This window comes from Ceratotherium simum, chromosome 1, assembly GCF_057802395.1.
Source record: "Ceratotherium simum simum isolate JZ-2026a chromosome 1, ASM5780239v1, whole genome shotgun sequence".
NCBI classification, from domain to species: domain Eukaryota; kingdom Metazoa; phylum Chordata; class Mammalia; order Perissodactyla; family Rhinocerotidae; genus Ceratotherium; species Ceratotherium simum.
In genome coordinates this window covers 33,250,054-33,275,397 of record NC_141900.1, presented here as the reverse complement: position 1 = coordinate 33,275,397, position 25,344 = coordinate 33,250,054, and the positions used below count along the sequence as shown (strand labels likewise).

Sequence of the window (25,344 nt, the reverse complement as noted above, 5' to 3'; positions counted from 1 at the left end):
CCCTAGTGGCTAATGATGTTGAACATCTTTTCATGTGCTTATTAGCCATCAGTATATCTTCAGTGAAATGGCTTTTCATGTCTTTTGCCCATTTTCTAATTGAACTGTTTGTATGTTTACTGTTGAGTTTTGAGAGCTCTTTATATAATCTAGATATTAGTCCTCTGTTGAATGTGTGGTTTCAAATATTTTTTCCCACTCTCTAATTTGTCTTTTCATCCTCTTAAATAAGGTCTTGCATGGAGTAAAAGTTTTTAATTTTGATGAAGTTCAATTTATCAGTTTTTTTTCTGTGTAGATCATGCTTTTGGTGTCAAGTCTAACAACTCTCTACTTACCTTAGACCTAAAGATTTTCTCCTATTTTTTTTCCCTAAAAGTTATGGCTTTACATTTTACGTTTAAGTCCGTGCTCTATTTTTAGTTATTTATTGTTTTTGCCTATGGATGTCCAGTTGCAGTTACTGAAAAGGCTGTCTTTCCTCCATTAAGCACCTGTGTCAAAAATCAGTTGGGCATAATGTGTAGATTTCTGGATTCTTTATTCTGTTCAGTTTATCAATTTGTCTGTTACCTGTATCTGTTCCACAGTCTTAATTACTAAAGCTGTAGAATAAGTCCTGAAATCAGGTAGACTGATTCCTCCCACTTTATTCTTATTTTTCTTTTTCAAAGTTGTTTTAGCTATTCCTAAAGTTCCTTTGTCTTTCCATATAAATTTTAGAATTTTAGTCTTGTTTATATCTACAAAAAATCCTGCTGAGATTTTATAGGAATTGTGTTAAACCTGTATAATGATTTGGGGGAGAAATGACATCTTTACTCTGTTCAGTCTTCCAATCCATTTTCAACCTGCCTATGTCATTATAGTAGAAGTTTCTTGTAGAAAGCGTATAATAGTCATGTTTTTTAAATCACTCTATCAATTTTCATCTTTTAATTGATGTATTTAAACTATATTTAATGAAATTACAGCTATGTTAGAGCTTAAGCCTGCCATTTTACTTTTTGTTTTCTCTTTCTGTTTAATTTTTCCTGCCTTCTTATGTATTACTTAAACATTTTTTAGAATTCCATTTTGATCTATAGGGTTTTTGTGTTTATGTTTCTTTGCTGAGGCTTTCTAGTTTTTCATTTGTTTCAGACATGTTTATACATGATCATGCAATGATTTTTATGTTGACTGTTTTAAAACCTTATCTTACCTTTAAAACCTTATAGATAATTCTAGTCTCTCAGTGTTGGTGTCTATTTATTGTCTCTTTTTGTTCAGTTTGACATCTTTTTGGTTCTCAGAATGACAGATGATTTTTGACCAGTTGCCCACTCAGCCTCCATTGACACACACTGTGGGGGAGGACCTCTTTACTGTTGGATAGGTGCTATGGTCTGAATGTTTGTGTCTTCCTACCCTCAAATTCCTATTGAAATCCTAAGGCCTGATGTGCTGGTATTAGTAGGTGGGCGCTTTGGGAGGTGATTAAATCATGAGGGCAGAGGCCTTATGAATGAGATTGATGCCCTTATAAAAGAGGCTCCGGAGAGCTCTCTTGCCCCTTCCACCATGTGAGGATACAATGAGAAGGCTGTGCCCCAGAAGAGGGCCCTCACCTGACCTTGCTGGCACCCTCTTTTGGACTTACCACCTCCACAACTGTGAGAAATGAATTTCTATTGTTTATAAGCTAGCTTGTCTGTCGTATTGTGTTATAGCAGCTCAAACAGACTGAGACGATAGGGATGGGAGTTCTGGCTCCCTTTGTGGTTTCCGCTGACACTGGCAGGGTGAGCTCGTTGCTGTTGGGTGATGGTGAAAGTCCTGACTCTACACTACTCCTCTCCTGACACTACCATTAGAACCCTTAGCATATTCATCATAGTTATTTTAAATTCCCAGTGTGATAATTCCAAAATCTGTGCCATCTCTGAGTCTGGTTTTGGTGCTTGCTTTGTCTCTTCAGACCGTGTTTTTTACCTTTTAGCATGCTTTGTAATTCTTTTGTTGAAAACCAGACATGATGTATTAGGTAAAAGAAACTGAGGTAGATAGATCTTTAATGGGAGGTTTTATGTTTGTCTGGCTAGAAGTTAGGCTATGCTTACTGCTTGTTGCTGCTCTGTCAGAAACTAAAATTTCCTCTAGTGTCCTAGTGTTTGTCTTGCCTATTGTCTTTGGATTTTCCTGGAGACTCCTCAGAGTCTGAGGCTTCAGTTCCTTTTTTTTTTTTTTTTGTGAGGAAGATCAACCCTGAGCTAACATCCATGCTAATCTTCCTCTTTTTGCTGAGGAAGACCGGCTCTGAGCTAACATCTATTGCCAATCCTCCTCCTTCCCCCCACCCCAAAGCCCCAGTAGATAGTTGTATGTCACAGCTGCACATCCTTCTAGTTGCTGTATGTGGGACGCAGCCTCAGCATGGCCGGACAAGCGGTGCGTCAGTGCACGCCTGGGATCCGAACCGCGGCCACCAGTAGCGGAGCACGTGCACTTAACCGCTAAGCCATGGGGCCGGCCTGAGCTTCAGTTCTTTTGGCTCTGATCCTCTCTTGTTTTACAGGAGCCCTGTTGTGGTGGTGGTAAGATGTGGAAGAAGGGAAACTTTCTATAGTCCTTTTTTTTTTTTTTTTTTTTTTTGCTGAGGAAGATTAGCCCTGAGCTAACATCTGTTGCCAATCCTCCTCTTTTTGCTGAGGAGGATTGGCCCTGGGCTGACATCCATGCCCATCTTCCTCTACTTTACATGTGGGACACCTGCCACAGCATGGCTTGATAAGTGGTGTGTAGGTCTGCGCTCGGGATCAGAACTCGAGAACCTCCGGCTGCGAAAGTGGAGTACGTGAACTTAACTATTACGCCACTGGGCCGGCCCCATCTATAGTCTTTTAATGAGCATGAGTTGGTTGTTTCCATTACCCCAAGCTGGTTAGGTTTTGGTAAAACCCAGTGGTTTAGGCTCTGGTAAAATAGTTTCCCTTGAGTATAGGCTTTGTTAAGGAGAACAGAGATTTTGGATATATTTCCAAGTGGTTACTTTGCCCCTTCCCCTGCTTGAAGCAAGAGGGGATTTTTCTTTGATCTTCACAGTGAAACTTTGGTAGGGCTCATGGAACTAAAAATCATGAAAGTGTGTAGGGACCCGCCTACAATAGGCACCTCAGTTTTTGATTCTCAAGTTAGTCTACACTGAGCTTCCAGCAATTTGTCAGTTATAGTTTACAGTGTTCCCATTGATATTGGTTCCAACTGCGGGTGTCTACTCTAGTAAGCTGTGAGTCTCTATTGGACCTTGTCTCTTCAGTTTTCAGGGTGGCACTTTACCCTGTGATCTCAAGTCTCTGATGAATCTAAGAAGAGTTGTTGATTTTTCAGTTTGTTCAGCTTTTTTCTTGTTGTGAGGAAGGGAGTGACAACTTACAAGCTCTTCACATGCAGGAGCAGAAAGCAGAATTGTTCTTTGGGTTTATTTTGGTCGTTCTCTTCTACTTCCTTAGGTGGAAACAGGGATTATTGATTTTAAGCATCCTTCTTGACTCAACTAAGCATTTAAAACTGTAGATTTCCTTCAAACTACTAAATTAGCTGTATCCCACAAATTTTGAAGTTGTGTTTTCATTATCAGTCAGTTGAAATATTTTCTGATTTCCCCTGTAATTTATTTTTTTTGCCTTGGATTATTTAGAAGTATAATATTTAGTTTCCCAATAATAGAATTTTTTCTAAATATCTTATTGTTCCTGATTCCTAATTTAATTCCAGTGCGGTCAGAGGAAGTACTCTGTACGTTTTCAGATTGTTGAAATTTATTAAGTCTTGTTGAATGGCGCAACATATGATCTGTCTTGGTGAACATTTTTATATGCACTTTAAGATCTATATTCTGTAATTGTTGGGTATAGTGGTCTATAAACTATTAGGTCGGAGTGACTGATGTTTCATTTAGATCTTCTAAAGTCTTACTGACTTTTTGTTTTAATTGTTCTCTCATTCACTGATAGAAGATGTAAAAATCTTCAATTATAGTTGAACATTTGTCTGTTTTCTTTTTTAGTTCTGTCTGGTTTGCGTCCTGGGTTTTGAAGCCGTTATTAGGGACATACACGATTATACTTCATATGTTTTTGTGATATATTTTTATTATAATGGAATGCTTTCTTTATCCCTGGTAATATTCATTATCTTGAAGTCTTTTGTCTGATAGTAGTATAGCTACTCCAGCTTTCTGTTTATGTGGTATATCTTTTTCCATTCTTTTACTCAGAGACAACACATAGTTAGGGCTTGTTTTTTTACCTTTTCTGACAATTGCTGACTTTTTTTTTTTTTTTTTTTTTGTGAGGAAGATCAACCCTGCGCTAACATCTGCCAATCCTCCTCTTTTTTTTTTGCCGAGGAAGACTGGCCCTGGGCTAACATCTATGCCCATCTTCCTCCACTTTGTATGGGATGCCGCCACAGTGTGGCCCGCCAAGCGGTGCATCAGTGCACGCCCGGGATCCAAACCGGCAAACCCCGGGCCGCCACAGCGGAGCACGCACACTTCACCGCTTGCGCCACCGGGCCGGCCCCAACCATTGCTGACTTTTAATTGGAATATTTAGTCCTTACCTTTAATGTAATTCTTAATATGGTAAGTGTTAGTGTACCATCTTTGTCTTTTTTTTCTATTTGCTCCCTCTGTTTTTGTTTTTTTTTTCCTCTTTTCATGCCTTCTTTTTGATTAGTTGAATTGTAATAATATTACATCGATTCCTCTATTGTCATTTTGAGGGAGACAGTTCTTCAAAGGTGTTTCACATTTCTGTACATTTTGTGAGCAAGGTACTGACTGCCTTTTGTTTCTGACCATCTTTTCAAGGGTGTTTATAGTGAACAACCTTGAAAGATACAGTGTTTCCCTCTAGAGCCAGGGGAAGGCATCCTTACTGCCCTTTATAAAGGATTTGGGTTCCCTAGGCTCAGATTTCCTCTCCTGTAGTACCATCCACTGTGTGTTCAGATGTCACCTAGCCTTCTTCACATTGCACTGTGGAAATTGGGGCTCAGGGAATTGGCACAAAAATGTGATACTCTGGCCACTGCTGTTGCTGTATGTAATAAACTGTCCTTCATGTCTTACCCCAGAGATTCTTGTCTACCAGCTCTCATGAGACCGAGGCAGGCTAACTGGTTAACTTGCAAGTAGGGTAAAATCTCAAATCCCACACAGTTCTTGAAACCACTCCCTCCCTCCTCGTCCTTTGTGGTATTGGTTCGTGTATAGTACATCTTTGTACATTATAAATTTCACAATTCAGTGTTCTAATTTCTGATTTAAATAGTCTTACGTCTTTTAAAGTAGTTAAAAGGAGAAAGGGGGAAAATATGTTTTATATGTACCCATGTATTTACCATTTCTCCTGTACTTCCTTCCTTTTTGAAGATCATAGTTACTGTTTGGCATCATGGCCCCACATTCTGAGGAAACTTTTTTCAGCATTTCTTTAGTGCAGGTATTTTGGCAACGTATTCTCTCATTTTTCATTTATCTGAGATGTTTTTGAGCGTTCTTGAAGCATATTTTGGCTGCTTATAGAATTCTGGCTTAATTTTTTTTCAGCACCTTAAATATGTTGTTACATTGTCTTTTGGCCTCCCATGTGTCTGATGAGAAGTTAGCTTTCATTTGTATCATCCTTTCTCTAAATGTATTTTGTCATTTTTCTTTTTTTTGTTTGTTTTCATTGTTTTTATTCTACTTGGGATTTTTTGAGATTTTGGGCTGTGTAAATTGATACCTTTCACTAATTTGGGAGGTTTTTTGCCATGATTTCATCAGGTAATTTCCTGTCCCATTCTGTTTCCTTTCTTCTATGACTCCAAATAAACCTGTATTATACACTTGATATTTCCCCTCAGGTCTCTGAGCCTCTTGGTTCATTTTTCTTCATTCTTTTTCTCTCCCTTCTTCAGAATGAATAATGTCTATCTTCAAGTTCAGTGACTCTTTCTCTGCTATCTCCATTCTGCTGTTAAAGCCCACTTAGTGAATTCTTTATTTTGGGTATAGAATTTTCATTTGGCTATTTTTTATAGTAACTATTTTCTTGCTGAAATTCCAAATTTGTTCTTTCATTATTCATATATCATCTTTTAAGCTCTTGAACATATTTATAATAGCTGCATTAGAGATCTTGTCTGCTAATTGCATCATCTGAATCATCTCAGTGTTGTTTCTGTTGATTACTTTTTCTTGGAGTGTGACCTCATTTTCTTGTTTTTGTGTCTAATGAATTTAGATTGGATAATGGACATTATGAATGATGCATTGTAAAGACTCTGGATCCTTTATATTCTTCTGAAGAGTCAATTTTTTTCTAGAAGGCAGTTAATTTTGGCTGAATTCAAACTCCAAACTCAGGCTTCCCTTTGGTGGGCTGCAGCTGAAATTTCTACTCAGCTTTCAGCTGCCGCTTTTTTTTGGCCAGGACCCTGCTGTCTTCCCCTGGGATTGCATAATTTAGTGGTGAGTCAAGTTTTGTGGCTGATTTTGTATGCAAATATTGGGGCTTTATCCCTTTGTAGTGCATTCTTTTCCAGAATTTCTCCCCTAACTTTCTGAGTATTCTACTAGCCTGAACTCTGCATTTGCCATCTCAAGCAAGAAAATGTGCTGGTCTTTGCCACTCCCACAGGCAAAAAGCTGGAAACTTGCAAATCTCACTCATTGTGCTTGGTCTTTTTTGTGTGTGTTTGAGGAAGATTGGCCCTAAGCTAACATCCGTTGCTATTCTTCCTCTGTTTTGTATACGGGATGCTGCCGCAGCATGGCTTGATGAGCGGTGCATAGGTCCACGCCCGGGATCCGAACCTGCCAACTCTGGGCCCACAAAGCAGAGCATGTAAACTTAACCACTATGCCACGGTGCTGGCCCCTGTACTTTGTCTTTTAACAGCAGACCTCCCTCTAGTTTCTGCCTGCTTTTGATTCCTCTCCAGAGATTTCAAATACTGAGTTTAAATAATATTTTCTCAGATTTCATAATTAGGAGAGTTATCTAACCAATTCTCTGCCATTATTCCACTTCCTTTTTATAATAATCTTTGAAAAACTTGGTTTCTAAGACCTAAGTAGAACAGTCCAAAGTTGTGCAGTACAGATTTTATTCTTTAAACAGAAAGTAATATCCAAAAATGCTTTACTTGTGTTTGAAAGTTGAGGAAAATTCCTTTTTTTTTTAAAGAATGAACATACATAAATCTGAGAAGCTCATATTTTAGAAATAATTGCTTGAAAGAATCAAATTATCAATTATCACTAAATTTTTTGTACATCAGGTTCTGGTGTATATTTTTGACTACTTTCTTCTATTATAATTTTAGGATGCCTTTTTGAAAATCATTCGAAATGAGGGCATTAAATCCCTGTGGAGTGGCCTTCCTCCTACCTTGTAAGTTGAAATTTAATATTTTTCTTACTAAATGATGGTTGTTTTGCCTTGTAATCAGCATGGTTGGACAAAATCGTGCATTTTTCATATTAGAACTTTTTCATTTTCTAAAGCATTGTTTTGTGAGTTTCGCAACCACCCACACATTTGATGGTTTGCTGGAAGGACTCACAGGACCTAAAGAAGGTTATACTCATGTCTGTGGTGTATTAGAGCAAGAAGATGCAAAAGATCAGTAAGGGAAAAAGACACAACGGAAGTTGACTAGGCATAGGCTTCATGAGAGTCCTGCCTTGTGACATCACATAGGACATGCTTATTCTTCCAGCCTTAAACTATGGTAGCATGTACAGTGTTTCTACCTCAAAATGCACTTGGATTTCAGGGTCTAGGGCTTTTATTGGTGTTTGATGACATAGGCACATTCTGTCTTTGTGACCAGCAGTGATTACCAAAACTCCAAACCTCCAAAAGGAAAGCAGATGTTTACCAAAAATCAAATCATTTGCACAAATAAACCTAGACAAGTTGGTTTAGTGCTCCAGACATGCAAAAAACCTTTATTATAGGGAATATTCTAAGGGCTAAATTCCTTGGAGCTGGCCAAAGGTCAAGCGTGTAACTAGGCCCTCCTAAAGATATAGAAGATGTGTTAAGTCTTTAGAGCACAATTATTTTTTTTTTTTTTATGTTTTAGAAGTTAAGAATTTGGTGTGCATTTGACTTTTTATTTTACTAAAATAATGAGAAAGATTGTGATTTGTATACTTTCCCTTTTCCAGATAATTTTAATTCTCTACTAACTAGCTATTATATGAATTAATATGACAAACTAGTAAGGCTGAATGTAAGAATCTCAACAAATACCTTTCCTTTCTCTGCCTCGTTTCTTTCTAATTTATCTTTTTTTTTTTTTTTTTTTAAAGATTTTATTTATTTTATTTTTTCCCCCCAAAGCCCCAGTAGATAGTTGTATGTCATAGCTGCACATCCTTCTAGTTGCTGTATGTGGGACTCGGCCTCAGGATGGACGGAGAAGTGGTGCCTCGATGCGCACCCGGGATCCGAACCCGGGCCACCAGCATTGCAGCGCGCGCACTTAACCACCAAGCCACAGGGCCGGCCCGTTTCTAATTTATCTTTTTATGGAGCAAATTAGTCAACTTTGAGGCATATATTTTAAAGTTATAAAGTTAGTGGAAGATTCAAAACTAGCACTCAATCCTATTCCTAAATTCTCATCGTCAAACTTCACTAGAGAACATTAGGCATTCCAAAGTATGGTCTGTGAATGTCCTTTATTAGACCATAAACATAGACTGGTTTCTTGTTGCATTAATATTTATGACATGACAGTGCCTGCAACTTTGTGTTTAATAATTTCCTTTGGATATTTTCATTTGAAAAAATATGTCACTGAAATTTCCTCAAAACTATTATATATAATTTCAGTGATGTTAATTGTAATTTATTTCCAGTTATAAGCAGTATGCTATATGGCCCATAGTTCAGAAGTATTTTACAGTTGATTTTGTACTTTTTAAGTGATTTTCATGTTATGGTAAATGTAATTGGGAAGGAAGATTTGGGAGACCAGAAACAGAACAAGTCAAAGAGATAGAGATGTGTCCTCATTTGTCTTATCCTATTTATGACCTGACTGAGTGCTCTGTAACTTATCTTTACAACTAGAATGTAAACTTCTGGAGGGCAGATATCTACTTTACATCTTTTTGTTGCCTACTAAGTTAAACACTAATAATTTTTAAAATAAAAGAAAACTTGATCTCATGGGCTGATTTGTTGTGGTTTTCAACTTATACAAAATATGTATTTTAGCTTATATTTAATAGTACTTTAAGAATATGTTTAAGCCGTTTGATAGTTTTGTACAAATTGTTTTGTTTGTATGTTTCTAACAGAGTGATGGCAGTTCCTGCCACAGTTATTTATTTTACCTGCTACGATCAATTAACTGCTCTTCTGAAATCTAAGTTAGGAGAAAATAAAAGCTGCATACCAATTGTTGCTGGAATTGTGGCCAGAGGTAAGTAGTCAATTTGCTATATTTTCATTTTGATTTCTGTTTAGAGCTTCTTTTAAAATTGACATTCACAGAGAATTTGTATAAAATACAGAGTATTGGTGTAAGAAGTATTTTGCATTGTAGTTTGTACTAATTTGTTAATATCTGTGCTTGAGAAGCCATATGGTAGGATGATTGCCATCAGAATGAGATGGGATCAGCTGAATCTTAGACAGAGATTTTAGATTCGAGGTTTTAGGCTTTAGATTTTAGGATGACATCAGACTGATGTCAAATTGATGCCAAGGTCCTGCATCATTTTTCTTTTAGACTTTGGGATTTAGAGTTTAATTTGCCTCTGTGCAGAAGGACATTTTTCTCTGTGCAGTGAGAGTGAGGTTTTATAATAGACCTAGTTGATGTGTAGTATTTCTGGAACTGCTCTTAAAAGACTTGAAACCAGAAAAAGTAAGGTATATGAAAGCAGACTTTGTTTGTTTGTTTGTTTGTTTGTGAGGAAGATCGGCCTTGAGCTAACATTCGTGCCAATCCTCCTCTTTTTGCTGAGGAAGACTGGCCCTGGGCTAACATCCATGCCCATCCTACTCTACTTTATATGGGATCCCACCACAGCATGGCTTGATAAGTGGTGCATAGGTCCGTGCCTGGGATCCGAACCCGTGAACCCCAGGCTGCCGAAGCATAGTGCACGAACTTAACCACTCTGCCACCGGGCCAGCCCGAAAACAGACTTTTAAGAAATACCTTTACCAGGAAAAAAAATCTGCAGCAATATGTTGGCATCAGTAGATATTTGATTTTAAGGTTTGCAGACATTTCAGAATAAAAGTTTAAAATATAAAATGCATGAAATATTAATTTTTGCATACGTGTTTGCATGGTACATGGCTTTGTTTTTGTTATCTTATATTTGCCTGTTTGTTTTAGTTGGTGCAGTAACTGTGATAAGTCCATTAGAATTGATTAGAACCAAGATGCAATCTAAGAAGTTTTCTTACGAGGAACTGCATCAATTTGTCAGCAAGAAAGTGTCTGAAGATGGTTGGATTTCCCTTTGGAGGGGCTGGGCTCCTACTGTTCTTAGAGATGTACCATTCTCAGGTAAGATTTACCTTATTAGTTATCTGCTAAATTTTAGGTAACTTTGTATTATTTATATATTACTTTTAAATCAACTAAATTTTAAACCTTTCAAAGCTAAATGTAAGTTATCTTCTTTAGTGACCACAAACTCCTAGTTCAGTGTTGGGCTCTCAGATCTTCATGAGCCTTTATTGAATGAGTAGTTCCTAATTCAAGCCTGATGTTCTTTTCTCCTTGTGTTTACTTTCTTTTTAAACATTAATTGGTAAATATTGTATTCATATTTAGATAATGCAAATTGCCTTTAACATTATTCTAAACAGGTCATAATAGTAGGGTAAGTAAACTACTGTAAATCAAAATATCATAAAATACATTTAAAACCACCTGTGAATTATATTGACTCCTACGTTTTTCAGTTATTAAAGATAAAATTCTCTCCCATTAAGTGAGTGTTCTGTAAAAGGCTGTTATAAATCAGATAGGAGATTGTGCTAATCAATGAATTATGAAAAGGGAGAAAATCCTGAAAAAGAAGTACACAACTAACAAGTAACTTGTAAAATGTGCATACTTCAGTAATATTTCTCTTGTGGATCACAAGAGTTTCCATTTAAGACCTGAAAGAAGTAATTATTGAGAACCCTGTATTAATGTTCCTCTTTTTTTCTTTTTCCCTTTGAGTTAATTCTTTTCTTGGGCTTTCTTACTCACATCTCTATGCATCTTTCCCTTTCCATTAGTATTTTTCTTCAACCTTTTCTGTTCACTTATGCTTTTTAGAAACATAGATTCCTAGGCCAATTATGTTTCTTCATTTTGTTATTATATGATATTTGATACATAAAAAGTAACATAGATATAAATTATGAAGTAGACTAATAAAATGAGCACCTGTGAAGGCACCACTTTAAAATATGAGCTAGAACATTGCAATTTTTAAGTTGTGAAACCACATATATCCATCTCCAGTCACCTCCCCAGCGGTAATCACTTAAGATTCATTCTTCTTTTTATGTGTAACTGTTTCCTTCATTTTTACTCTTGTTTATTTCTGAGTAAACAAGTAAACAGTGCTGCTTGTGGACTTTTTTTAAGTCTCTGGGTGTATATGTACAAGAATTTTTCCAGTATTAGATTTGCTAGTTCATATAAATATATACATTTTAAATTTTATTAAGTAATATCAAACTCTTTTCTAAAGTGATTGTGCAGATCTACACACCTGCCAGCTTCCTGTTGCTTCATTTCATACCCTCACTAGCACTTTTATTGTCAAAGTTCTTAATTTTTGTTTATCTAGTAAATTAAAGTGGCATCTCACTTTAGCTTAGATTTCCCTGATTATTAGTGAGGTTGGGCACTGTTTCCTTGGCCATTCATTTACCCATAATTGATTTGGGGTTATGGACTGAAATAAGTATTCAATTTTATTTTCCTCTCATATGGATAGATAGTTGTACCAGCATCACTAATTGAATAACCATACTTGCTCAGGGTTTTGCAGTGTCACCTCTGTCACATCAAATTTTCGTATCTACATGGATCTATTTCACTGGCCAATTTGTCTAACCCTGTGCTAATACCACAGTATGGTCTAAATTATTAGTGCATTATAAAAAATCTTGATGTTACCTTATTTTTTTCCTGTAGGAATATCGTATCTCTTTGTTATATAACTCTTCTTTAAACTGTTTTAGTAGAGGTTTAAAATTTTCTTCATAAAGGTTATATACAACCTTTTTTCTTTAGATTTATTTATAGGTACACCCACTCACCCCCAACTTTTGGTAGCTATTTTAAAAGCTCTATTTAAAAAACGTGTTTTCTAAATCTTTGCAGCTGGTGCAGTGTTGCAATTGATTTTAGTGTGTTAGCTTATATTCAGCTATTTTAAAACTCCAGTAAAAATTCTAATTTGCCTCTCTTTTGGGTTTTCTATGTAGACAATAATATGTAAATTATGACTAGTTTTTTTTTGGTGAGGAAGATTTGCCCTGAGCTAACATCCACTGGCAGTCTTCCTCTTTTTTTTTTTTTTTTTTTTTTGCTTAAGGAAGACTAGCCCTGAGCTAACATCCATGCCAGTCTTCCTCTGTTTTGTTTGTGGGGTGCCTCCACAGCATGGCTGATGAGTGGAGTAGGTCTGCACCCAGGATCCAAACCCAGGAACCTGAGCCGCCCAAGCAGATCGCGCGAAATTTTAACCACTTGGCCACGAGACTGGCCCCTGTTTCTTCATTTTTAATCGTTGTAGCTTTTATCTTTTTCTGTCTTACTGTGCTGCCTAGTACAGTTTGGAATAGTAGCAGTGATAATGTTGCATCCTTATCATTTTCCTCATTCTAGAGGAAATAGTTCTGTTGTTTCACCATTAATAATTATGTTTGCTATAGGTTCTTGATGCATGTCGTTTATCAAATTAAAGAAGTTCCCTTTTATCCCTGTTTCCAAGAAATTTCTTTGTTTGCTTTAAATGAAAGTGTGTTGAATTTTATGAAATGCTTTTCCATCATTTTTAGGTGATTTCATGGTTCTCTTAATGTGGTGTATGGCGTGTAAAGCATTTATTATTTACTACCTTTGCATTCCTTGGATAACTTGATTTAGTCATAGTGTATAATCTCTTATGAAATACTTCTATCTTCAGTGTCTTATTATTATTTTATTTTTTTACGATTTTTACACCTGTGTTCATGAATGAGATTGGCCTGTACTTTTCCTTAACTGTCCTTGTCAGAATTTGGAATTAAAGTCCTACTTTACTGATATGTAGTTTTGTTTGATTGTTCATAAGACTGCTAGAATATTATTGAGAATTTGGCTCCTTTTTTTTTTAAATCTCACTTAGTATGTGTCTTGGGGCTGGCCCCGTGGCTTAGCGGTTAAGTGTGTGCGCTCTGCTACTGGTGGCCTGGGTTTGGATCCCGGGCGTGCACCGACGCACCGCTTGTCCAGCCATGCTGAGGGTGCATCCCACGTACAGCAACTGGAAGGATGTGCAACTGTGACATGCAACTATCTACTGGGGCTTTGGGGAGAAAAAGGGAAAAAAAGGAGGAGGATTGGCAATAAATGTTAGCTCAGGGCTGGTCTTCCTCAGCAAAAAGAGGAGGATTGGCATGGATGTTAGCTCAGGGCTGATCTTCCTCACACACAAAAAAAATCGCACTTAGTATGTGTCTTAACCAGCCCTGGTGGGTCTAGTGGTTAAGATTCAGTGCTCCGACTGCTACAGCCCAGGTTTGTTTCCCAGTCAGACTGTAGTGGCTGTGTGTTGCTGTGATGCTGAAAGCTATGCCACCAGTATTTCAAATACCAGCAGGGTCACCCATGTTGGACAGGTTTCAGTGGAGCTTCTAGATTAAGACAGACTAGAAAGAAGAACCTGGCCACTCACTTCCGAAAAAATTGACCATGAAAACCCTATGCATAGCAGCAGAGCATCATCTGATATAGCACCAGAAGGTGAGAGGATGGCTCAAAAAGACTGGGTAGGATTCTGCTCTGCTGTACACTGGGTCATTAGGAGTGAGAATTGACTGGATGTCACTAACAATCAAGTATGTTGTCTAAGCAGAAAGCAAAGTATGCCAAGGTTAGAATTTCTCTTTTCCTTTAATGTATAACCTCACAAATATTTTCTTTAAAGTCCACGTTTCATTTCTAAATATGTGTTCATTTCATTCTCTGTTTTTATAGCAATGTACTGGTATAACTATGAAGTTTTAAAGAAATGGTTTTGTGCAAAATCTGGTTTATATGAACCATCATTTATGATCAACTTCACTTCAGGGGCATTGTCTGGTTCTGTAAGTTTATTCTTTTGTTGTTAATATTCTAGAATAACGATGATTGTCTTATTAAAACAGAACAAAATATTATATAGCATTTCATGTCTATTGAGATAGGACTTTTGGGCTGCACTGCTTTAAAAATTTTCTAAATATTTACTATCCTATTTTGAGGAAATAAATTATTTGCCATTAAAATATTTTAAAATGCACTTTATGTCTATGTTTTTATTATACTACAAATACATTATTATATTTTTCTGAAAAACTTTTGGATTTGTTAGATCGTTACAGTTATGATAATAGGAGTTTAAATAGTGCTTTCTTATTTACAAAGTATTTCACAATTCATTAAATGCCAGTAGATCTGGTTAGGTAATATTTCATTTGAGTGTCATCTCACGTGTATAATTGGATTGAATAGAAGTAATTTCATCCTCTGCTGCTGATTCCTGTTTCTTTGGGAACATTTTGGCCAAGTACTTTTTTTTCTTTTTTTTTTTTTTTGTGAGGAAGATCAGCCCTGAGCTAACATCCATGCCAATCCCCCTCTCTTTGCCAAGGAAGACTGGCCCTGGGCTAACATCCGTGCCCATCTTCTTCCGCTTTATATGGGACACCGCCACAGCATGGCCCGACAAGCGATGCATCAGTGTGCACCCGGGATCTGAACCCTGGGCTGCCAGCAGCGAAGCGTGCACTCTTACCCGCTACACCATGGGCCCGGCCCCTAGCCAAGTACTTCTTAAAAGATTTTTAACATGAATTATAATTAGAAGAGAGGAATCTTAAATGACTATTTTTGAGTAGTAGAGAGTTCACCTTTTCCCACCTCTCCGCATAATGAAAAGTTGTGTAGTGGACTTCCTTTATGCGGATTCATGTCACCGTAATCTTGGCCACAGCGAGTTTTCTCATGCCCACTTACTTATAAAATGAATTTGTGAGGTGCTAACATACAGGAACCAAATGAAAAGTACAGTGAAGTGATGGAGATCACAAATATTGGAATATTTGTATTAGAAAACCTAGGCTAAGAAAGCCACTGTGATTGAGTTCTAAACTTAGATGTGAATATTCCTAGGTCTGAGATTTGCCAGATTAAGCCTAGTAGGTTATAAGCTTATTGAGGCAAAAGTGCAATTACTTTTTTAGCAATTTAAGTAGTTACAATACCAGTAAAATCTTTTTATTATCCCTCTCATGTGTGAGGGGATTAAATGTAACTTAATTGTATTTAATTTATATCTTAATCCAGCATGGATGAAGAAAAACAAGTACTATTTTTATTTAGAAATTAATAATAGTTGGAATTACAGGAACCAATTCCATACTTGACTTACAAATAAATGCTTACTGTCAAAAAAAAAAAGTTGAATGATGGCTTCAGGATGTTGTACCAGCTTTCCAGTAATATGAAGGAAAGTTCTCTATTTTACTACTTCTGCTTAATATAGAAGATCTATTAAAAAATTTTTTTTGATGATCTAGAAAATATTGCTGCCTTTTGGCTGTTTTCAAATAAAAATTTGCCTCTGCAGTAGAAAAAGCACATCAGTGTGACAGTGTCTAGACTTTCTGTCAGAAAACAGAATAGCCTAAACCATATCCTTTTAGAAGTGTCAAAGAGACTTATATATTGGGGCCGGCCCCGTGGCTTAGTGGTTAAGTGCGCGTGCTCCGCTACTGGCGGCCCGGGTTCGGATCCCAGGCGCGCACCGACGCACCGCTTCTCTGGCCATGCTGAGGCGGCGTCCCACATACAGCAACTAGAAGGATGTGCAACTATGGCATACAACTATCTACTGGGGCTTTGGGGAAAAAAAGGAGGAGGATTGGCAATAGATGTTAGCTCAGAGCTGGTCTTCCTCAGCAAAAAGAGGAGGATTAGCATGGATGTTAGCTCAGGGCTGATCTTCCTCACAAAAAAAAAAAGGGGGCTTATATAACATTGTTGCTACCTTTTGCTACTATATCTTAGATTGTGGAGATGGGAGAAACAATAATTGATTTTATCTTACCTGAGATCTTTGAAACTGATTTCATTTTAAGAACTTACATCAACGTTGTCAGGGTAAAATAAAATATAAGTGATTTTTGAGGGGCATTTTATGAGCATATTGGCCAGTTGTGAGTTGGGAAGCAAAAAATAGAGACCAGGTTTTACTTTGCATGGTGATTATATCAAATATTATAAGACATTCTTAAGGGAATTTAATTATTCTTTTAAAAAACCTTCCTTAATTAGGGCATTATGAAAATGATCAAGTTGATTCATTTTGAGATAAGTTTTTAAAAATGTGATTTGTGAACTATTGTAACTATATTTGATAAATTTGTTGACACCCACAAAGAAAAGATATATAGAACTAAAAGTTCAAATTCCATTTTCTTTATTTAAATTTAATTTTTTATTCTATTTATTTTTAAAACACTTGTTGGAAAATTTTAAATGCTTACTAGATACTTGAGAATTTCTGCTTTAAAATATGTATTATACCTTTATGTGTAGTAAGGGAATAATAGAATACACAGAAGCATCAGAAACTGTGAATACTGGTTTTGGAGTCAGAGAGGTCTGTTTGGAATTCGGCCTCTGCCCCTAGTAGTTGTGTAAGCTCAGGACAGTAGGGGAACTTTTCTGAACACTATTTACTTACTCTTGAATTTTGGGAGAAACATATAAGACATGTATCTATTTTCTTGCATAAAAGCTTCTCTTTAAATATATCTGGTTTCATTTGGAGTTTCAGTTTGGTTATGATTTCCATTATTATCCTTATCAAGTAATGTGCTAACTAGATGAATGTAAAAAGATTTTAGGAAAAAATTTTAAAGTAGATTTAAATTAGTTTTATTTTTTGTTAGTTTGCAGCTATTGCAACTTTGCCATTTGATGTGGTAAAAACACAAAAGCAGACACAACTTTGGATACACGAAAGTCATAAAAGTAAGTTTAATTAATTTAAAATATTTTCAAGATGCCTTGGAAATTTTTGTTTTTCTTTCCAGATACTAAGTGAAGAATATCTAAAATTGAGAAAACAAGTCTTTTTTTTCCCTCTGCTGCCTTACTCTTTATTTAACTGAAACTAATATACATTTTGAATGGAATACCCAGAAAACAGTACTCTAAACCCAAACAAAAAAATTAAGAAATCTTAACATCTATGTATTTTGCCTGCTATCAGTTAAATCTCATACCTGCTATATAGAAAGTTAAATTATGTAAATATTCTTTCAAATAGATCTAGAGAGATCAGGGTGAAGGATAGGAAACTACTGGGAAACCTTTTTCTCTTGATGTGTTTAGTTTCATTAGTATGTGTATACATTTTATTTGTTCTTTTTTCCTGTTTATTTTTTAGCTTCCCTTCTTTTGATGTGTTTTTTGTACCTGTTATCCCATCTCTTTTACTTCTTTATAACCTGTAATTTCCTTTAGAACAAAAGTGTACTCTTAGTTGCTTCCACTAGATTCCTTCTGTCATTATTTATTATCTACAGAAAATGTAACAAACCCACTGAAATTATCCATTACAAAATTGTGTCATGTAAGCCTTGTAATAAGCCTATTATAATGTAATTAAATTGTTCTAACCCACTAGAATAACATTGTGCATACAAAGTTAAATAAATATTATACCGTTGAAAGAATCATTGATTACAGACCTCTGAAAATGAATCTGATGAATATTAGTGACAACTTTGTCCTTGACTTACCAAAGTCCTAGTCTCCTCTAATATTGGAAGCTAACTAAAACCTGGGAGGCAATCAAAGTTTATTATGAGGGTTTTCCCACTTCCCTCTTTTAGGTGTGAGCCTTCTAGCTGCCTAAGCCCTATCTGTTCTCTCTTGACAGTTCAAAATTATTTTGTTTCGTTCTTCCTTCCAACTCATTAGAACTCCTGTTTTCTCTGTTAAGTGAACTATTTAATATAGTAGGAATATCTCTTTGGTGTAATTTATCTTAAATGATTGATGGCTGTGGCAGTGAAGTGGTAGTGGTGATCATAATAATCATGGTCATGGTAACAAAGAGGGAGAAGATGGGAATCTCTACACACTGATGCACACTGAAGTTGGAGAGCCACTTACCTAGGTAAATAATCTTTGGAGTCACCTCGGGTGTGTTTTCACTACATCTAAAGCTGGGCACCATCCCCAGTGGACTCTGATTTAATAGATCTAAGGTGGGGCCCAAGCTTGTGTATTTTGAAAATGTTCCCTAGGTGATTGTGATTGTATGTCCTCATTGAGACTGGCACCAGGGAGCATCTTCATTCATTAGATTTAACCCTTACCTATCACTGCTTTTTTTCTAATTAATGTTTCTACATTTAAACCAAAAGGAGAAACCTTAAATAAGCCTTAGGTCTTAATTTCCCATGATTTTCATTGGTCACTTTTACCTGTTACTCTGCTTCAGCTATGAACTAGTTACATTTAGGAAGATAAGTTTCCATTGCAAACTGCACTTCTGATTTGAGTGATAAACAGCCCATATTTTTTGTCATTATTTTTATTATATATTATTTATCCCCACCAAAGAAGTAAATCAGCTCCATTTAGAAGTGGCTTCCTCCATTCCATAGCTCAGCTATACCACATCCCTTATCTCTAAGCAAAAAGGAAACTATGAAGTGTTACATATAGAATGATGGTCAGTTCCGTGCAAGAATATGATCTCTCACCTCAGCGTTCTTAGACAACTTCTCCATCCTTCGTCCGTTAGCTGACTGCTGACTGAGTGCCTACTCTGTCTTGGGCACCGTGCTGGTATATACAGACAAAGGGAGCAGATCCAAGTCCTTAAAGAGCTCATACTCTAGTGGAGGAGAAGCTATACTTACTTACTTATTAGGATATAGTAAGTATCCGATCCTATAACAGAGGTAACTTACCTCATTTATGAGTGTATCATTTATATTTAATTTTTAAAAATTTAATCTCTGGTTCCAACTTTTTAAACCTGGCTCAGATTCACCTGTTTTCCACAGGTTAAACTTCTTTTTCTCTAAACATATTTATTTAAAATACTTCAACAGAAATTTAAAAATCATTTAAAAAAATGGTTATACAGGGCAATAGAAATTAAAAAATGGTTATATGTGGCAGATAAATTTGTGAAAAAATGCTCAATCTTAGTAATGAGGAAAATGCCAACTAGAACAGCAGTGAGAGGACATTTATACGCACTGGATTTCATTGGGGAGGATGTGGAGCTGTGGGAATTTTCATGCTGTGCAGGTGGGAGTATAAATTTGCAACAGCTGCATTGGAAAATAATCTGGCAGTATCAAGAAATGCTCTTTGAACAAGCAATTCACTCCTAGATATGTGCTCTGGAGAAACGTTTGTATGTGTACAAAGATATTCACTGAAGGATTCTTAATCCCAAAAGGTTAGAAACCACCCAAATGTCCCTTGGCAGGGAAATGGGTACATTGTGATAATCCAGATAGTGCAATACCATGCAGCAATTAAAATAAACGAAATATAACTACACTTACCAACATAGATAATCCTAAAATCACACTACAAGAGTAAATGTACAGTGTGATATCATTTATGTTAAGTTTAAGAGCATGAAAAGAAAGAGCATATGTTGTTTATAGATATGTTCAGATGTAGTAAAAGTCCAGACACATACATGAGAAAGATAAAGAAAAAAAGAGAGACAAGAGAGTGGTTACCTCTGAGAAGAGAGGAAGAATGAGATTGGGAAAGAATATACAGGGGACTTCAATTGTATCTGATAGTTGTTAGGATTTGATAAATTTGGATCGTCAGTAAATGAGTATTCATTTTATTGTTGTCTATGCTTGAAATATTTAATAATCAAACATTGTTTCCTTACAATGTAAGAAGTTGCTTATGACATGTAGGAATAGCTCTTTAATGTTGGAACGGTAGGCAGGAGATACTTTCAGGGTTCCATTAGAGCACTGCCGTGGCTTACCTTCAGTTAATAACTGTCGATTCTTTTACAGTAACTTCACCTTGCTATTAAAATAGAGACCAGTTGTGGGCTTGAGTTCTACAAGATTAGAAATACCTGGCTACTTGGCCTCCTTTCCTTCACCAGGTTCCAAAATTTAAATAAAGTAATTTAAACATGAAGTACAAGTTGCCAACTTGTAGTATAAAGTTTTGTCATTAACTTTCTTTAGAAAGTTAAATTTCATTCATAAATACTTTGTTCTCGGTTTTAAAATAAATGTCCTTTGTGTTGGGTTGCTATAGTTATTATATTTAGTACAGCTTCTTAAATCACAATGCCTCACTTATCTTCATAGTCAGAGAATCTGATATTTTATATAAGTGAAATTTGAGATAATGAGCCCCACTCCATTAAGTAGCAAAATTCTAAAAAGCTATTTTTGAAAGATATCTTTCTCCAATCTTTCCCTTTTTTGCTAGGCATGCTTAATAATACCTTAATCTTAATGGCTCAGAGTTGTCATCAATGTTCACACTGATTATTGTAGAGATTTATAATGTACCTCTCAGAAGCTAGTGAGAGTATACTAGCTCAGAGCTTGTATAGGAGTGTTTGCCCATCATGCAGATGGTCTCAAACCTAGACTTTGAAATCTTCAGCATGTCAGCTGTCACAGCATTCACATGTGCACTGCTAAGGATGCCTGCTTCTTAGCAGCCTTTTTTTACTTATTGCATCTAGTACTCTGTGGGCTAAACCAGCTGCCTAGAATCACTGTGTACAATGAAGGTAAGCGAACTTTGTGTATGAACAGCTCATTCATAAGCTTTTTGTTTGAACTTCAGTGCCATCTATTTTGCTGTTTTTTTTAAAAAATATAAATCAGTTTTTTACTACATTTCAGATATTTGAGTGGTTGCAAATAAGTGAGATGTCACTGTTAGTTAAAGGATAAATCTGCCCTTTGGAGGAGACAGGACTGATATTTATTTCAAGACGGGCACATCTATTTAGAAAGGTTTTAATAAAGCAGGACTTCACTAGGAAGAATGGGCTATTTTCCTCAGAACCCCCTCTATTTAGAAAAAACATTTTTTTTAATGTGTGCAATAAAAATTTAATGAAAAATGGTTATCAAGTCTTCTCTATGGCTTTGGGAATCTCATGAAGATTTCTATACATCTTTTTGAAATTTCATAATGAAAGATTTTTAAGATGTAGGAAAAAAGTATGAAGGATACCTACCACCAACCTTAACAAACGCCATCAATTCAGGAGAAGTATCGAGTCCTATATCCCTTTAAACTAATACCTTTTTTCTAATTTTTCTTTTTAATTATTCCAACTATTAAAAATCAGATTTAAAATAGCTCTTTAGGTAAACAGATCTGTTCTTATAATAAAATGATATACCTCCAAAGGCCACAAACACTATTTTATGTGTATTTGAAATTATGAAGTGGTAATTTATAATATAATTTCTTTATTTTAACATTTAGTTTCTGTGCCTTTGCATATGTCAACCTGGGCTATAATGAAGAAGATTGTTGCTAAGAGTGGATTTTCTGGATTATTTACAGGTAAAAATATTTGCTTTACCAAATCATTGAATAAAAGGATTACTTTTACTTTTAAATCTGTCACCTTCCTAAATTAACTTTCAGCAGGAAATTATTGAAAACATTCCACATTTACTATTTCCTCCTAAACATCTTTGCTGTAAGTTAAAAAATGTTAAATAATAATAGATTTACTATCGATAAAATTTCTATGTAAATTAACATGGAATTAAAGTGAGGAGGTTGGGAGTGAGCAGTTTGGCTTGTTCTTTGACACCAGTTTCTGGTACACTATTTGATATATCATTTCATTTAATTTGATCATTATCAGAATGAAACCAAGTAAATTACATTTTTAAAAATAAGGTAGGGGCTGGCCCGGTGGCGTGGTGGTTGGGTTCGCACGCTCCACTTTCACGGCCTGGAGTTCATGGGTTCAGATCCCAGGCACGGGTCTACACGCTGCTTATCAAGCCATGCTGTGGCAGGTGTCCCGCATATAAAGTGGAGGAAGATGGGCATGGATGTTAGCCCAGGACCAATCTTCCTCAGCAAAAAGAGGAGGATTGGCAGCAAATGTTGGCTCAGGGCTAATCTTCCTCACAAAAAATAAATAAATAAGGTAAAATTTGTTCTGATTTTTTTTCTTTTTCAGGCTTAATTCCCCGTTTAATTAAAATTGCTCCTGCTTGTGCTGTTATGATCAGTACCTATGAATTTGGAAAGGCTTTTTTCCAGAAACAAAATGCTCGAAGACAGCAATACTAGTGATGCTATTTCAATTTGGAAACAACCATAGCCAAATAATAAGTTGGAGATCTTAGGCAAGAACTCTTTTTCATCATTATCTTACAATAATTTTGTATCTTTCTTTCTTATAATTTAAATGAATAGTAATTTCTACTTTATTTCTAAATCATAGTCCTAATTTTAAAATAAATTTTGCTATCTTAATTTTTATCCTAATATTGCAGATATCTTAATATTTCAGATATCATAACCATTGAGCATTCTTGTAACACAACAGACAAATTATTCCTTAGCACTGAAAGCAATATCTCTGAGGGTTTAGTACTATAGGTTTTGGTGTAACTTAACCTTAGTGGGAGTGTGTCAGATCCATCAGGACAGTTTGAATTGTGTGCTGAATGATGAATAGCATCTAGAATAAAAATGCCCAAGTCTTTTATACACATTTAAATCATGTACCTAAATATTTAAGTATTTCAGCAAAGTAGATAATAGAAGGCAGTCTTTAAATAACATTATTCATATTTACCAAATACTACCTATTAGTTATTTTCTTTAATTCAAATGCATTAGGTTTTTTTTTAACCCCCTCTTACTGTTTTAAGGTCTCATATGTATTAGGATTTCTCCTATCAAAGGTAAGGCTATTTTATCTTTATGAACCAAAAAATAATCATTTGTGTGATATAGATGCTGCTGTTGACTAAAGACCCTGTATTATCTACTATTGCTGCAAGAGGAGAGAGGGGCTTTTTACTGATTGTATTAAATGTTCACTTCAGTCAAACTTGGGTGTGCAGTGGAAAACCACATAGTATTTAGACTAGTAAAAATAATGTTTCGGCACAGGAAGGGCCTCTGGTATCAACCATCTTGTAATTCAAGTATTACTGTTTGTGGAGTTCTCATCTTACCAGTATGCTAGACCAAGAGACTAAACAGGCAGCAGTTTCCTTGAAGAAATAGCTTTCGGTCATTGTAGGCTAATACCTAAGTAATTTAGCTTATGACTGTAGGAACGAAATTAAAAGGATATGATGGCAGAACAAGAAATGATATTCTTTTTTTATATTTGATTTTCTCAGGATCTATATCCTGTAAGAAAAAGCACTTTATTGCAGTCTATGTGTATTTTATGAAAATGTGAAGCATTTTTTCCCCCTAAAAGAGAGTAATATATTTAGGTGACAAATCTTCTCTAGTGTTGGTAGAGGAATTAATGTATTTTGTATTATAGTAGAAGTGTTTATATGTTTCACCAGAAATAAACTATATAGGGTTTGTATGTAACCTTTTGTGTTTATTTTATCCTGTGTTGATTTACCTTAAATTTGCAACATACATATCCTTAAAAATATAAATATTTATGACTTTAACTTATATTTTCATTAAAATATTTTATACTTTCATAAAATTATCACTGTGCTTCTAAATATTTTCATATAAAATAATTATGTTAATGCTATATTGTGTGTGTGTGTATATATATATAATATATATTAAAATTTATTTTGAACACTGCTGTTTAACAATATTAAATTTACCTTGGTTCTGCTACGCTTCTTTTTGATAACTGATTGGTAGAAAAAGGCAGAAAAATTTAGATTTAGAACTGTGCTCTCAAAAAGCAGTCACATATTTCAACCTAATATCACTTATAAATAACAGAAGGGAAATTTCCACATATACCCCCCATACTGATGCACTTGTGGGAAATTCTTATCATTTATGACTAAAATAAATCTAATTCCCTAGTAGTTTTTCGAACACATATTATATACAATGTATCTGAATGAAAAGAAGGCTGAATCGAAGCTTTCTCTATACTTAAGTGGTAAACAAGTATTAATACTTTTGTTAAATAAAAAAAAAATAGTAGCAACGAAGGAGTTTGGTTGGAAATAGTGTTCTTGGTAATGTTTCTGAAAGGAAACAGTTTCATTCTATTAATGTTAAATTTTTTAACATACACATTTAATTTCTCGTGTAAATTTTTTTAGAAGAAATGCCTTATTCAAGTATTATGTATTTGCTACATTTCATAGAATACACATTTGACTTTTTAAAAAAGTAGATATGGGGGCCGGCTTGGTGGTCTGGTGGTTCAAGTTCACGTGCTCTGCTTCTGTGGTCCAGGGTTCATGGGTTCAGATCCCGGCTGTAGACCTGCACACTGCTCATCAAGCCATGCTGTGGTGGCATCCCACATAAAAAAAAAGAGGATGGGCACAGAGTTAGCTCAGGGCCAATCTTCCTCACCAAAAAAAAAAAAAAAAAAAAAGATATGGAGTTAAATTTATTTCTAGGAAAACTATTCATTATTTTTATTTAACTGCAGATGACTCCTTTAAATAATTCTTCCCTCCCTTCTTCTGGGGCACAAATTCCAGGGATGTGGGAGAGTTTAGTGTATCACTTTTGAATTTTTTTCCAAAATGAACTTTTTTTTTTTTTTTTGGTGAGGAAAATTGGCTCTGAGCTAACATCTGTTGCCAATCTTCCTCTTTTTGCTTGAGGAGTGTGGTCCCTGAGCTAACATCTGTGCCAGTCTTCCTCTACTTTGTATGTGGGATGCTGCCACCGCATGGCTTGATGAGTGATGCATAGGTCCATGCCCAGGGTCTGAACTCGTGAACCCCGGGACGCTGAAGCAGAGTGTGGGAACCACTATGCCACCAGGCCAGCCCCGCAAAATGAACTTTTTAAATAAATTACTGTGCTTATATTTTAATCTATCAT

General features: G+C 35.6%; 1 protein-coding gene across 9 annotated transcripts in view; it reads left to right on the top strand.

Annotated features, from left to right (window-relative positions):
* SLC25A40 (solute carrier family 25 member 40) overlaps positions 1 to 25,344 on the top strand; it is a 78,464-nt gene that overhangs the window by 30,710 nt on the left and 22,410 nt on the right. For 4 of the 9 annotated variants that reach the window (XR_015556133.1, XM_087448186.1, XM_087448037.1 and 1 more), the window contains exons 6-12: positions 7,360 to 7,427; positions 9,350 to 9,474; positions 10,402 to 10,575; positions 14,260 to 14,369; positions 17,220 to 17,301; positions 21,038 to 21,085; positions 21,796 to 21,876. Coding sequence is in view for 8 of the 9 variants with exons in the window: in XM_087448186.1 (XP_087304312.1) it covers positions 7,360 to 7,427; positions 9,350 to 9,474; positions 10,402 to 10,575; positions 14,260 to 14,369; positions 17,220 to 17,301; positions 21,038 to 21,085; positions 21,796 to 21,876 (688 nt within the window). In the remaining variant the exon portion in view is untranslated. The other 5 variants (XM_087448252.1, XM_087447977.1, XM_087447925.1 and 2 more) reach the window with 4 other exon arrangements.